At 38.8% G+C, this 16,549-nt stretch overlaps 1 protein-coding gene across 3 annotated transcripts in view; it reads left to right on the top strand.

Annotated features, from left to right (window-relative positions):
- Positions 1 to 16,549, top strand: part of LOC132256255 (A disintegrin and metalloproteinase with thrombospondin motifs 20) — a 48,375-nt gene that overhangs the window by 8,529 nt on the left and 23,297 nt on the right. For all 3 annotated transcript variants that reach the window (XM_059752578.1, XM_059752570.1, XM_059752561.1), the window contains exons 3-4: positions 15,765 to 16,013; positions 16,267 to 16,409. In XM_059752578.1, coding sequence (XP_059608561.1) covers positions 15,765 to 16,013; positions 16,267 to 16,409 — 392 coding nt within the window. The remainder of the gene's footprint in view (positions 1 to 15,764; positions 16,014 to 16,266; positions 16,410 to 16,549) is intronic.

Here is a 16,549-nt window from a genome sequence, read left to right as displayed (position 1 = left end):
CGCGAAGATCTTGCGCGAACACGCGGAGAAATTAATATTGGCGAAGCATTATGACATTGGAAATATATAAAACACCGGGCTATTTTTAGTCCGCACCACACTTTGAGACAAGGCGAAATTTTCCAACTATATTTTTCATATACTCAACTGGTAAATGCAGAAAAGCGTCATGTAGGAAGAGCGCTGAGAGAAGAGCTCTGCTTGACGAAATACTAATAGAAATATGATTTCAGAAATGGTTTTCCCTGGACTCACCGTGAAAATCATATCAAGTTTTAAATTAATATATAATGAGAAGTATAATAAATTTCGACTGTACTTATTCTAATGAGCTTTTGAATTTATTGTAGGCTGATAAGTTTTTACTGAGTCTAAAATTTAGTTTATTTATAATGTTTGTTACACTTCAAGTTGTCCTCGGATAACCCATCTTAGCCATAAACTTAGCCACCACATTTTTTTACATGGAAGCACATAAGTGAAAAAGCACAGAAATTCACTCATGTTCTGCTTCTGATTTCGGCATTACATTTTATTTTGGGGATCTCTTTGCGTCTGTCCATATAATTTTGCTTCCTCGCTGAAAACGTTCAATATCAATTCAATGTGCAGATATAAGCCATTTGAGATTCTCGCGTATGCTCAAGCAAAAACGAAAAAAGTGCGTATGTTTTACGAGAAGCGAAGCATCATGACAAATTCAAGGTTCTCGTGCGCGTTGGATGCTCAATTGTGTAGCAAATTTATATTTTGTGTATTGGAATTGAATTAAAAGTATTTCTTCGCCAGAGGAGACCATTAAACATCAAAGGGAACTGCCACAGAAATCTGTATTGGAAGCCACGAGGTGAGGTGATGCTTCGCGGCGCTTAGGGCTATTCCTAAAGTTTATTTATTCAATGACCGTTCAATCCTCTCCTCCGGATAAATATTATCATTAAATTGTAACCGTCTCGAGGAGAGACTACAAATATGTTTTATCCCTCCGTCCATTATTGACTATCTGCGGAGATTCTTTAGAAGTCTGAAGCGCAATCCTCGCACAATTGAAGAGGCAAAAAAGGCGAAGGCAAAAAAAAAACAATTGTAAATTTGTCCAATTGAGTGATTTTTATCGAATGAAAAAGAAGTTTCACTTGTGCTGTGGGTACTTTTTTGCCAACTACATCTTCTTGGATAAATAATTTATGCACGAAGCCCGCGACATTAATAACTGTCTGTCTAGACTATAAATTGCACTGACTTCATTAAGGCAACTTATGCACATGCCTCCCATACTGATCAATGAAGTGATCGAGATGGCAAGTAATTCACCAATTTATACAAAACAATATAACTCCATCATTCGTGCTGCACTCATTCAATAGTTCTCATGCTGAATTGCATATTGAGTTTAAATTTAATTTCCAGCTAAAGGCGTTGCGATGATAAAAAGTTGCAGAAATCCATAAATTGAACTTTTCACTGAAGACCACTTCATGGAAAAAGAGTGTTGATGCTATGTTGTGCACACATAAGCTCAATTTTCATTCACTTCTTTCTTCCTTCGTGTTTTTTTCACCCGTAAACAATGAAGTTGCCTCTCTGTCGTGATTTTTGCACATGATGGAGAGGAAAAGTGAATAACGCGAAAAAGTGCTTGCATTTAGCCAAAAGAGATCATATTGTATTCGCCGCGTCAATCGAAGTCAATGAACTGAAGGACTCGCCGCAAGGAATGATCATAATTTGATACAAATGCTGGGTTATTGCCATGGCAAGCAACCAAAAATAAATTATTATTCTTTCGTGGCGCATCGCAATAGTTTGAGAGATGCTGCGAGAGGGAGAAATGAGAGAGATCATTGAACCATTTTCGATACGAATCAATCGCCAGGCTTTTACGTTTGGGTGGAAGCAAGGATTCGGATTTTGGGTGTTTAATTACACAGTGTAAGACTTTGAGTAGAAATTGACGTAAACACTCGAATTTACGACTTTTATTTCATGTATAATATTTTTTCGTCTTCAGATCCAATGACATTGTGTGCAATTTCAACGGGAATCCATTCATGACTCAATCAGCGTATCACTAAATTCAGATTATTCTAGGTATTTCGACTGGCTCCGTCACTTTTTGCATAACTTCAAAATTTAAATTGGGTTGAGCTTGAGTCAACTGAGCTGTAGAATTTCTAGACAACTAATGGTGTTGTTGAACTCCACCAAAATTTGCATTGAAAGCTCAAAAGCGACTAATCATTGTCGTTCTAGACGAAGTCGATTATATTACACGTAAAGTATGATCAATGGTAATGCGCAAAAAGCCGCGATCGTGTTTTGGACATATTTTGGTGTGCCATTGAGATTGCATGAAGGGCTGAAACATGAGTGAATGCCTCTGGCATATCTTCAATATCTTTCTCCAGAGTGTCTCTCACGAGGAAATTGCACTGCACCACGCACTTGTGGGCAAATAGTGAGGTGATTTTGAGATATCGCTCTCTCTCTCTCTCCCATTCTTTCACTCTCGCGAGTACATAATTTATGCTGTGGGGAGTAATGAATTACATCAAGTCTTATGGGGCCGATCGTGGGATCGCGAAGAGGCGCTGGAATCGTGTGGGATTCTGATCTGATGATGCTGTATGGAGATAAAATGTGCCAATTTTAATTTACAATTTCTCTTCTATGCCGATGATGAATTTGATCGATGACAGTGTCCAATGTTGGCCCAGAGGTTCTAATAAATTGGCAATTATTCAAGAAAATTCACCACCCATTCACGGGTGGGAATGATGAGGAAGTGACAGAGATCAAGATCGAGATCAGTGTGCGTGAAGGGGCCTCATGATTGTCCATTGAGACTGGCTGTGATCTACTGGCTCAATTCCAATAATACAGCGCCACAGCCTCTAACACCATTAGTTGAAATGCAAAATGAAATTGTCTATTCCGCTCCGATTCAAATTGCTCATGTTATCAGATTACGAAAATAATTAACGCTAATCTATGTGAACTGAAAGGCACTCTGCACAGTCTTGACCTTTGACTATGATTTATTTTGATTTCCGTTATTAGTGTTGATGCCAACGCGCCACAAGTTCATATCACAACTATTTTTGACATGAGTGCGAAAAGAAACATTACAGCGAAACTATGTGGATTTAATCAATTAACTCCCCACGTCAGGCATTTTATTTTAAAACTCCTTCTTCATAAATATAGCAACTGACTTTTTTGTCATGTCTGACATTTTAATTATACAGAAAAACCAGCGAATTGCGATAAGAGTCAGTTTTTCCGCCGTCTCGCAATGTTTATATTTTAAAATAGCACTGGGATTATATTAATTAAGTATATTCACTTTGAATTCACTGCCACGAAGAAAGTGGCCCAGATCATGTATGGCAAATTTCGCATCTTTTAGCACTCGTGTGAGCGTCTTTTCTTATTTCGGCCGGAACACAAAATTCGGCTGGAGGAAAGGAAGATAGAGAGAGAGAGCAACGACTACACAAATTAGTAGAGTAGTCTAATAGTAGCTGAAAGAGCGATTATGTATCGCGAATGTAAATGGCTCTGTTTGAAGCAAATGTTGGCTCAAATAAATTTTATTTATCATTATAATTTGCAGACGCTACGAAAGAGTGCGAAATACAGTCTATTGATATGATATTCCTCTCACATGGTTTCCCAGAAAAAAGTAGATGTTCACAAAAAATGCCGGCAAACATATGTTAACAAAGTGGAACATTTTCCATTTTTTGCTGTATTTACTTGTATAATTGAGCACATAGCAATAGCACTGTCACTTGGCTTTATAGGAGAATGCGATTGAATAAGAAATTTAATAATCATGTGTGCTTTTCGAGTGTCTGGACCGAAATTTTTAACCGATATTCAAATCCTTAATTTGCGTGTGTTGTGCTGAGATCGCCACTTATGTGTAATGTTAGGATGACTTTTATCATCTAAATTGTAGGTAGTGTTCTAGCATAAAGCTCACGGTCTACATCGAAGCAAATAATTGAAGAAACTGACCTGAGTATCTTTAATGTATGATTCAGTTATAATGGGAACTTTGTGTGAATGATCTTCTATCTCTTGGCGACGATGACTGTGAGTTGCGGCAACTGCAAATTCATGTGAATTTGGCCTCGTCAGCGAGTGGCGCTGACATGAGCGTATAAAATAAATCACAGGAGATGAACTTGGTCTACAGTGGCGGGAAAGTGAGATAAAAGTGTCTTCTTTCATATAGAACACCGTCTGAATGATAACATGGGGAGACATTGTAATCCAAACTCACTTCCACCTCTCTGACAGTGGCTATTTTCGCTTGTGCACGTTTTGAAAATAGAGCGAAGCCGCAGAAAACGAAAACAGAGAGCTTGCATTGCAGTGCATAATTTTCTGGGCATGCAACATGACTTAAGAGCGGATATATCAATTCTGCACTTCCTTCGATTTTTGCCAAAAATCGCCGCTGGCACAAGCTCAAATCGATGAATTTTTAATGATGGCATAAATAGAATCCACGCCGAGATTCGGCATGTTTGGAGCATGTGCTGGGATACAAGTCTGGATGTCACGCTCAGTGTCGGGTGGCACTTCCTCGGCAACCGTCTCCCATCAGACGCTAAATTTACAAGAGAACGTATGTGCATGAATCCAATGGCACAATCACATCGGCAATTGGCATAAATACTCAAGCGTTTTTGACGAGTGTGGTTGGAATTTTCTTGTGGAACTCCACCACGAAATTGCTCCACTTGAGAGTTATATTTTCAGCGTGATGGACAGTCGGAAAAGTCACTGATATTTTCCGCATAAATATTTGGAGAAAGAGGAGAATGGGAAGATGTCAATGCTGACTCGCAGATTTTATATATTTTATTTCTCACGATGATGTCAATTTGTTTAGAGTGATGTCAAATTCCTAGGCCAGCGTATATCCAATTTTCTATTTCAATTCGATCAATTCATATTTTCCGATTCCGCATTGAGAGAGACAGAGGGAGCTTATCTTTATAAAGCACAATCAAATTTAATTTGGGAAGTTTTGATACCAACTGCGTATGCAAATTGGGTGGAATTTCTGCGAATGACAATGTGTTGAACTCCCATTTCGGTAAATGCGACAGTGAGTCACGTAGCATAAGGCGAATATTAAAATTTCAACGGTTAAATCGTTCAATCATCATTTTTAATTTGCAATCAAAATGTGGAGTAACGTATTGTGATGATGGGAACTTTGTGTGAGAGGCAAGAAAGACGCTGACGTGGTCTCATAATCTGCTGAACTCCAGCAATTTGTGTGATTTTATAGATCCTCTTAGTTGATATACGATCATCCCATGATCGTAGATCTTTCAATTAGAAGGAGACAAATTTTTATTATCCCAATCGCGGGGTGGCTGCGATGGCACATGTGGAGGCATTTGCATAATTGGCCCAATGTCGCCAATTGAGGCAAAGAGAAAGACACCCAGCAAAGTGATCGAGGAAAGAAGTGAGGGAGATGATCAGAGCCCCAAGTTTGTGCCTATTTGTGAAAAATAAATTTCAATTAGCATGGAGGCCGTTGCGTGCTATCTCTTGGCTTCAAAGTATTGAGCGACAATCTTGGTCGTTGATCCCATCAATTTGACTCAATATATATACTCACGCATCGCTTACGCCAGTCGGACTAAGCATTGACATTTTCTCAGATTTTTCCTCTCGTCGTGCGTGCGATGAGAGATCGCCAGTGATTTGCTATTGTCCACACACTGATTATCTATTAACCCAGAGGCGATGCCGAATGGCAGTCTTTCACTACGTTCCAAGTCGTTCAGGACTGAAATAACCTGGCGCTTTCGAAAATAGCACGCTTTGACTCACAGCCCCTGAAGTTATGGATGATGTCTCGGCGAGCTTGCGAATTTCGTGTGAGATTCTCCTCCTTCGATTCTATAAAACATACACCCAAAATTTGCGAAGAGAGAGAAAAAAAAACTCTTCTCGCCATATCCATTGGGTGTATGAATTTAGAACATTGCATAATCCGTGTGTATGTATATTTATGTATTGGGCAAAATGGTCATTTGCCCGAGTTCAGAAATAGCATCGCGCGTTTTTCATAGAGATCGAACAGACCGATACAAGTGTTTACAATGTGCCATTTTTTGCCATTATTTCTCCCCGTGAATTTCACGAGAAAACCCCACAAGAAAATTCATCGCGAGTTGTTTGAGGCTTCTTCTCAGTCAGAGAATATATAATAAATCTATTTCTAAAGCGTGTAACTCTTTAAGGTACGATCGCGATCTTGAACTACACGTGTGAAGGAGAGGATATCCTGAAAAACCGAACGTACCATGAGACGAAGCATAATAAATTTTGCGAGGGATTGATTTTTACGCTGAAGAGGGCGCATAGCATCACTATTCTGGAGTTCAATGATCAGATTGTGGCAGGAAGAGAAGAACATGAGTTAATGTTGGAAGTCATTGTTGTTATTGACACACATGAGCGACAATATTTCAGTTGGTCTATATGATCAATGATGTGGAAAAATTAATGGAATCTCTTTAAGCAATCCTATCTTCGGTTGAGATAATACAAAAACAAAGAGTGCATTAGTTTGATTTTTATTTTACCGTGAAAGACTCTTTTATATTAACTATCACTCATAATTTCCTTGGGTGTTTTCTGATTTTCTATGATTCCTAACCAAGTTCTCAATTTCGTGGCATTGATATTTTGGCTGTAAAATGCTGTGTGAGCTTCATAATGTTAATCATCTAGCATTGTTTGTTAAAGTGATCGACCGAATAACCATCAGACATCATTTGCTGTACCAGTGTTCGCAGCTGAAATACAATGCTGAATTTAGCATTTCTTCACAATCAATTGCTTTACAGCTGAATTAATAGACCAGCCATATTTGAAAATTGACGAAATCACTACTAACATACGAGCTCTACTGAATTAAGTTCACATATTCTCCAATTCCTCGCTGTCACGCTCACGATTCGCTGTGCATTGAAAATGCATCTGACAAGCTCGACCACTTGTCACAGTTTACTCATCAAACGTCTACATCGTCTGGTATGATAGACGTGGATAAATCGCGTCTGGCAAAACTGAAGAGGGTAGAGATGTTGATCATTTAAATATCGTAGCAGTCAAGTGTCAAGAGCACGTTTTGCTCGCGGCATCCTCACACTCTTTGCCATTAATCTGATCAGTTGGACTCTGGGCAAAAAGAGCTTTGTGCAGAGTGTTTATTGATTGGGGCATTGTTCCACTACTGTGGACTTGGGAAAACAATTTGTGGGCAATTTATTTTCAATGGATATTAAATAGACTTGGCATAATCGCAAATCAATGAATTCAACACTTCAGACAATGCAAATCTCTGATGGACTGCCGTTCAACATGACATGCTTGAAGCCTTGATATCAAGTATCACTCTTATACAGCTCCCAAAATTAAACAATAAAACAATTCAGAGAGATTTTAGGAAAACATGTTCTCTCGTTGCTAAATAAACGTGTGTAATTTGAGTATGTCCAACGCCACTGTACGAATAAATGGGGGGCATTCTGCTAAGTTCGTACACGCTTTTCCTCTGAGGCAAACTTTGATACAGAAAACCACAACTCGTCCTCGTATTTGCTCTTATTTGCTCTGTTGTACCATTTAGCATACAATTTCTCTTACATGATATAAATTTAATTGATGCTGTGATAAGGACAAACTGTCTTTACCGTCTTTACGGCGTCTCTTTTTGGATATGCTTCCTGTTTCTGTCGTATTCCCTACATATTCTTGTCCTCCTTGTTTTGTTATTTTATTGTAAGTCTGTTTTTATCAGTTGATGAGTTTATGCATTTAGAGAACATAGAAATTGTCACCTTCACAGAGACTTTCCATATCAATCCCGGAACTCAACACGAAGAGATATTCTCCGTAGTTTTCATCGCATTAATTCCTATTGATCACATAGAACTTTGTAGTTTCTAACATCGGAGCGTTGGTGTTCCGAGTAAAAATGAGTCAAATTTACAATTTCTTGGATGATTGTATTTGCGATTTCAGTTCAAATATTTAACATGTTGTGTATCACACTTGTTATCAGTACATACGCTGTATTTCTTAATTTCTCATGATTTTTACAACCATTTGATATGAAAAGTGATACGAGTTTATAATTTATTCATTGCGTCATTCATTTCATTCGCTGTGGAGGTGAAGGTAAATTATTATCGTTCAAGTGCATGATAATGGCTGCAGAAAAAAAACAATTGTCTTCTGGCTGTTCGCTGAAATACTGGATGAAAGTGAAATCGTCTGGTTGATAAAGAGCTGTCAAAATTGTTTGAACACCCCGTCAAGTCTGATGTGGGGAAAAGTGGTGCTATCTGAGTCATTTATCAGGCGTAAAATTAATGCTTGCTAATTAAGCAAGATCAATTAAAACCTAATGGTTCTCCGAACAATTTCTCTGTCATCCTATGGGTGTAATTTGTGGGAAAATATTTGCTTTGCGTCTCCGATTGTGTAATGTTCAAATAAAATTGAAGACATTGATAAGGCTTTCATTGCTCTTTGCCGCGGTTGATGAACTCCAACATCCTTCCACCAGGGCCATTTTCATTCCGATGGCGCGGAAGACGACGAATATTTTGAGTGGCGTGTGAGAACAGGGCGCAGAAAGGGATGACTATGGGAGCAATTGATACTCGGAGTGTACAATCGGAGTGGTTGGAGCCACAACTGGCGCCAGACAATGATTAAAATCCCCCATTTGGAGGAATGTTTTGAGCGTGTAGGAAAAAATACGGTTTTCTCCTTTTCTCGCATTCGTCTCCCAGTTCATGTGACTTTCTGAATGGGCTTATTTACGAGAAATCTCACACTTTATCTATACACTATTGATAGGATAAGAACTCATAAGATTTTATATGTATGATTCAAGGATTCACTCCCACAGTGAGACCACCTCGTTCACAATTCTCCACTCAATTCCAATTAGGACTTTCTTGGGTGAAGAAACGCAAACACGCCTTGCTCTCTATGTGCAGTTCATGGAGCATAGCACATAAAATTCCATTTGCCTAATAAAATGGTTAACATGCAAACTCGTCCAATAATTTACCCTCATCGCTTGCATTGCTTGGGACCATAAAGTTCTGCGTGTCTGATTTAGGGGTGGGGAGCGTATTGCCTTTCAATTAAGCACTACAAGTATGTCGTAGGAGTGCCTCGATGCTGCTTTTTTATGTATGTTGGGTAAGAAATGTGCTTATGGCTCATTCCATTACTGCAATTTATCCCTTTAGTGCGTCCAGTCTCTCGATAAAACGAGCACAATGGGATCAACTGAAGTGGAATTATTCATAAGTCGGTCTCGGACACTATTCACTTGCACAATGACCATCCCTTGGAAGGGAAAAGTATAGTGTCTTTTTCCCCAATTTATCAAGTGAGACAGCAAAGTGGTTGATGGTGGGAGAAGTTCTTTGTTTAATCTTCTTCCTAGACAGCTCAAGAATTCCGGCTGACTCTCGATGGTATCCTCACTGGCAGACGAACGTCTTTTTGCTCCATTGACTGTGGAAAATTATGATGTTGTTCCCCGAGTGTGGATTTCTTCACTTGTCTCTCCTTTTCTGTTCTCAGCTCCATAGTCTTGAGATTGTCTTATAAAAGGGAATTATTAAGAAGTGATCAAAATGCCTCGATGGATGGCGGAGGAATGTATGAGATAAATGGGTGAATTTATGACCAATGTCACTGCTGTTCTTGTTGAAATTTTACATGACTTATCTTATTTTGATTAATTGGTGCGGGTAATTACCCTTTTCTCCCTAACATTTCCAATCACCACTGTCAGGAATTTTATTAATGACACTGGATGCATCCAAAGAAAGAGGGAAAAATAAATTCCTCTGAGTGTCCCAGCTAATGTCTCAATCCTTTTCTCAACAATGTTCCACTCATTGCCTCAATAAAAATGCAAATGATGTAGTCACTGTCGGACTTCTTGCCAGGAAATTGATTTACTCGTGTGAGAGCGCAAGTTAATCGTGTTCTATGGCGAGTGATTTGCTGCTGTGCAAGTTATTGACTGACGCTCGGCGGATTCTTATCGTGTGATCATCAGATATGCATTTTATTATTATTATTGACAATATGAAGCAACAATTTCCCATGCGTCTGAGCACCACACTCACGCCAGATGATGAAGAACCTTCGGAGGCTGCATCTCACTTGTTTATAGTGACATGATCTGACCTCTCTGCACTCAAAACATAGATTGTACAAGAATAAGTAATTATATGATATTTTCATGACATAAAATTAATTGAATTTTGAAACTTACAATACGTCAATTTGTATTTAATTGTTTAAATGTCTCGTAAAAACTAAATTGCAACTTGATCATTTTTAATAATTGCTCAATCCTTTAGAAACGCACTGATGTAATAGAAAATCAACAAAAGAAGAAAACCCACAAGTATGTATTCAGTTTAATGCATGTGCCGTGAAAGAGTTAATCAATCTATGTGTTTATCTGAATGTTAAATGCATTGTGTTTAACAAAAACTGTGAAATGATCTCATAAAGACTCAAAACATGTCAATGGGTCTCTTTTGTTTGGTGGATCATGTCTCAATTACCCCCAAAGTCGCTTGTTTATAGGATTAAACTCCTCAGTCAGATGTAGGTCGGAAGAGATCGCGACGATTGGCGCAATTAAGTGGTCACGACATCCAGCACAGATCTCGAATTTGACCAGACACACCAAAACTTCCCGGCTGATTTATTTTCCGCGGAAACTCATTGTTCATCGAGTCTTTCAAGCGATTCTTCATGCGTGGGTCGATTGCTCATTAGACAGATTCCTCAATCGGATTCCACGTCGGGAATTTATAGCCTGTCTCTGATGTTTCGTGATTACAAAACGCGACGCGTGGACAAGACGAGGATCTCACGAGCTCTCTGCCAGTTCAGTTAAAGCTGAGGTGACTCTATTAAACAGCAAAAGTGTCGCCAAAATGACAGTCGAAGGAGAACCGTGTTTCTCTTCACCACACAAATATGATATTAATATTAACGATCTGAAAGTCCATTTACGGGATGTTTTATGCAGATTAACAAGTGTTATGGGAACACGTTTCTCCATAGACTAATCGTTTTTTTCACGTTTTCTTTCACAAGGATTGTTACACCATGCGGAAGACTTTTGCGAAAAAGTAACTCTCTCGACATATTGCACTGATTCCGAACGACTTCATGGTCTTCCACCCCTTCTGGCTCCCGGGGATTCATTGTGCAATTTTCAAATTACCCATAAATGTCAGAGATATCCAGAAAAGAGCATAAATTCATCTCTCTAATTTCATTTATATTCTTGGCAATGCAAGTCTTACGATATACTTCTCGGAAGTATTTTTTTCTTAGTGAGAAACACACGCCTCGTTTTGCTTCTAAACACTCTCCTCGCCATTGCATCAATTTTACGGCCACTTTACTCGCTAAATCGGTGACAAATTCCGACCACGAGAAGCATAAAAAGCGTGAGAGTATAATAAAAGTGCGCTGAGCGGGAAAATATTGGAACACATTCAATCATTTCGAGCATGAAGCACGAAAGGTACTTAATTGCAGAGGAGACACCCACTTTCTGTGAGCCAGCGCTGGAGTGCAATGTTTGGACTGCAAGACGAGCGTGAAGTGATCAGTGCAATCATTTGCTATGACTGATGACATCGCGTTAAAGTGTGATTAATGAGACGTGAAGAACAAATGTCCTGTTCCAAGAATTCTCATCCCAAACGCAACAGAGGCTGCAAGAGCGGCTACAATGCTGTAGAATAAAGACAATGCAGAGTAACTCTGTGAATTTGATAACTTTGTAGAAATACAGATTTGATATCGTGTTCCTTTATTAAAGTTGTTTTATGTATAAATTTATTGTTTGCTCAGGAAAATTAAATAAACAAAATAAGTAACAAAAAACACCGATTATGATAAAGAGCTCCACGAGACATTGACCGAAAGTTTTCTCACGTCCAGTTTTATGAATTGCAAAGTTCATCGTGAATATTTTTTATTGAATGAAACTTTACGATCAACTATCTCAAAAAGCACGTTGTATTATGTCTCTAGTCGCCTTTGTCTCGCCCATTTTAGTGCACCTCAGAGGATGTTCGCATAGTTCCTAGAATGTGAAGTACAATTGAAATTCTTGGACTCTCTGCAAGAAAGATAAAATTATCTATTTGTAAGTTGAAGTCACTTTTACTGGCTACTTTTTATTTGCTCTTTTCTGCTCAGGAACACGTGAGAACTTTTTCGAAACGTGATACGGAATTATGTATACATATGGGCTTGTTTTTCATATGAATTTTCTTTGTCGATTGGAGTTCTTTGTCACATGCATTCTTTTGGCCATAGTGAACAAAGGTACTTCTCATGGATGTGTGACAAACATTATTCAAATATCATTAAATATGCTCTGTTATTTTATTCATCAACTGTGAAGTTCATTCATCATTTCTGTGGACTTGAGGTGGGCGCTTTTGGTGTGTGTTTGGATTTTAAAATTCGTAGAAGACATGGGGAGGATCGGAAATGAAACGATGCCGTGTCAGCTTGTGATCTAGTGAAATCACACAAGTTAAATACGAGGAATTGTCAGTGGAATTGTGCTGATGAAGTACGTAATCTGTGGCATTTATGTGGTGTGTGCACATTTCGCATTCGCTCGAAAATCGGCTCCCATGGAGGCGTTGATCATTGTTTGCTTTTAGTCTTGCCTTCCTCAAGATCAAGTTCAAGAGCGCGACTGCAAAATGCTCGTCATCAATCAAAGAATCTCGGGAGGCTGCAATCTTGATTGGCAATTGATAAATTGAATTGTGGCTTATTAATGGAGAAAGACGCTCATGTGGAAAATATGGGATCTCGATCACGTTCTGCGGATGCGCGGGTGCAGAGAAGCCCGCAAGATGAGTCAAGGGAGGTCAGGGTGCTTGGCCACTGAACTCAGGTCACTGTCTGTGCTGACTGAGCAAATGCCCAATGAAGCATAGCGTCTCGATAGTTGTGTGGCGGTTTTAAATATCTCCCCATGGGAAATCGCGTGTGAAAATTAGAGAGCTGTCCACAAACATTCCACAAAGATTCTCGGAAGAGTCTGGTGGCCTTCAAGTCCGGGAGTCTTTGTGCAGTTTTTGCGGAAACATTGGATACGGTCAATTCGGCTGTCGAGACAATCTGAAGAGGGATTTTTCAATTATCGCTGCACTATCTAAATACGCTGGCGATCGTTCAACAAGTCCTCTGGCAGCCTTGAATCTTCATCACACCTCCTTAACAACAGTCTACCCAGCCGTCATTTTATTATTTATCCATGGATATGCTGGTCTTTTGCACTTATGTGGATGTTCTTGTTTTACACTTCTTAAGATCAATGCAGAATGCATTGAAGTTTCATGAAATTTATGGCATCATCCCGAGTTTTCAAGTGAGATAAAGAGAATTGAAAATATGCTTCTTCATGGTGCGATTCTCACCCTTTATTACACCTGTAGGTATAGATTTTGCATGAAAAGTATTCTGTGAAATGTTTATAGCGAAAAAGACACACAAAGTGGGCGCAAAGTGGCAATCCTCCGTTTATGTTCACATTGGAGATCCACAATCGGAAAGTTCAAGAGGTGCAAAGAGTGCAGTGTTTGCACGTGTAATTAGTGTGGTTCAGCAGCTGGCTACCTTGGTCAGGATGTTGCAAGAGCAATATAAATATTAGCTGGTGTGCACTTGAACTGAGATCTTGTATCAATAAATGCCATAAATATGAAGCCAACAATGGCAGAGCCTCCGCCTGCAATTTGCAGACACCAAAAAGATGATGAATAGCGAAATACGCTGCATAAGAGAGAAAATATTTTCACACTCAGTTCCGATGATTAATGGATGGTGAATAAAAAAGACCCACCAAAGTTGGAGATGATTTTAAAGGTTCTTCGCGAGGCTCTTCCTACATGGTTGCAAAGATGATTTGTGGCGGATCAGTTATGATAATATCCCACTTCACCATCTGTGCTCATCATTTGGTGTATATTGCGTAAATTAAATTGCACGCCGTAACGATGTGAGAATTATTTATTCAGTTTGAATGTATTGAAAAATTTGCTAAACATTGTGCATTGCGCGAGATAAAATATCGCACAGTGGATGATTTATCGGACGAGTCAGGAAACGATGAAATATCATTTGCACACGTTTTTATGAAATAAATTGCACCATTCACTGTGCAACGGAGTGTAAGAAAATCAATTATACAGTGGAATTGAGTAAGCCTTTTGTCAGTTCTTCGACACTTCCTCATTATCATGAGACATTGTATCACAAATATATTCCCTTTTCACTCATTGATATGTGTTGAACTTAAATATATTTATGAACAGGTTCTACACAAAATTCCAGTTGCTGATTTTACAAATTGAAAAGAAAAGAAGTACAAATCGTGAGCCGTGGTCTGAAATTCTAATAAGCCTTCATATAATCTCTGAGTGTAATCAGCTTTTAGCAATCTGAGTGCAGTTTTAATGCACTTTCAATTACCACATATTCATGATTGAGGGTTGGACAATTAAAATGCTTCTTATCTCTGAAATGAATGTAAAATGTACTTGAACTGTGAGTTTTGATAAAATTTAACAATTTTATAACAAGAACTTATTGATATTGTGATAAGGTTGTAAATAAATTCGTTGAATTGCTTTTCAATTGCTTTTATCGGAGAATCACACGTATCAACAAGAACCTTGATTTCTGCATTCCAGTATAGTGGGTGTGTTTTTATAAGTGAAAACTTCAATGAAATATTAGGCCCTGCTTAATTATGCAGAATTAGTACCTCATGTTATGGCATATTCCATTCATTTGCCTGTACATATTAAAAATTTAATTAACGTACGAAATGTTGTGTCATATTTGTATTTTTTGTGTTGTTTTTTTATGGAAGTTTTCTGTGAATGGTCTCAAAGTTTATTGGCTGCATCCATATGAATATCGCACAGTGCCTCTTGGAATGTTTTGTTAGTTCGTGATCAAACGGTTACCCATTCAATCGGATGGAAGGTGCAACAGCTGTTTGGTAATCATCAACAATACGAGAATCAAATCTTGACATTTTAAGCTAATTAATCTTGAGCAATGCATGTCCCCAATTGTGGACTTGGTCATTATTCATGTTACTGAATATTCCCACATAAAATTCTAGTCAATTGAGGCGAATAGTATGAATTTTATGAGTGTTTCACAATTTTCCCTTTGCATATTGGCACTCGAAGGGTCTCCAATTGGCCGCAGTTAACAATTAATGGCAAATAGTAATAAAAAGTGATGTATAATTACTGGAAATGTACATAATAATAAGAGTTTTATGATTCCCTTCACGCGCGAAGACTCGCTCCACGAAGCATTGTAATACAAGACAGATGGACACGACGATAGCGATAATTGAGCGTTTAGTACCAACTACGAAACTAGTAATTATGTCAATCACACATTATCATAAATATTTTTCACTGGATTGTGTGGGAAAGGAGGCTCTCTTTGCACGTCCACCATTCATAAATATTCTCGATATAAATTTATTTATAATGTTGCCGTGCAAGACCAACAGAGGTGCATAATTTAATTAATTTTCCCACCTAAAGATTGCACGAAGCTATTTACTTATCCATTTTTTCACTCTCTCTCTCTCTTCCCCAAAGACTCCTCTAATCATCATCATTTGCATTCATCAACATCATCCACGTCGCCGGCGTCCAGCGAGTTGGACTCCACAGAGAAGACGCCTCCGCGGCAGCAGCCAGACATCGATGTGTCGCATTTCGATTATGAGAATATTCCAATGAGCAATGCGGAGTACGTGAAACCGTCGAAAATTCATACTCAACCCCTCCATGCAGATGATCTGCTATACGAGTCCAAGAATCTAGAGACTGCAACGAGTAACTTAGGTGAGTGGCAATCGCGTGGTCGCAGGATTTCCATCTTGCAATGTATGCTCAATAGTTGGAGATCTCGTAAAGTGGCTGATATGGAACAGAGATAGAGTTAGACGTCAGCATTCTTGGTCTGAAAGTGACGGGGAGTTAGAGAGCAATTAAATGACTTAATTCAATCATGAATTTTACCGACTAAAGGGGTTCACAATTGAATGTTTGAGATTCCTTTGGACTACTAATCGTCTACTTTGTAATTTCTTTCTAGAAAATCATCGAATTACCGGACACTTTCGTAATAAATCGAGTCGAATATGGGACCCACATCCACAGTATGAGATTGACGCCTTTGGTCTTCACATGCATTTAATCCTTTATCAGGCTGCTAACTTCATGCACACCGACTTAAAGGTGGGTGACTGTTCGACTATTAAGTGGAGGCCAATTCATTAGCTATGGCTCAAATTCAGTGGCACCTTATCATCACGTATCGGTGGCCATTCACTTGCCAATAATTGGCTTTGGCGAGAATCTGATAGTGTGACTCAGTG

This window comes from Phlebotomus argentipes, unplaced genomic scaffold (assembly GCF_947086385.1).
Source record: "Phlebotomus argentipes unplaced genomic scaffold, Phlebotomus argentipes genome assembly contig_6, whole genome shotgun sequence".
In the NCBI taxonomy this organism is placed as follows: Eukaryota; Metazoa; Arthropoda; class Insecta; order Diptera; family Psychodidae; genus Phlebotomus; species Phlebotomus argentipes.
This window is presented reverse-complemented; position numbering and strand designations above follow the sequence as displayed.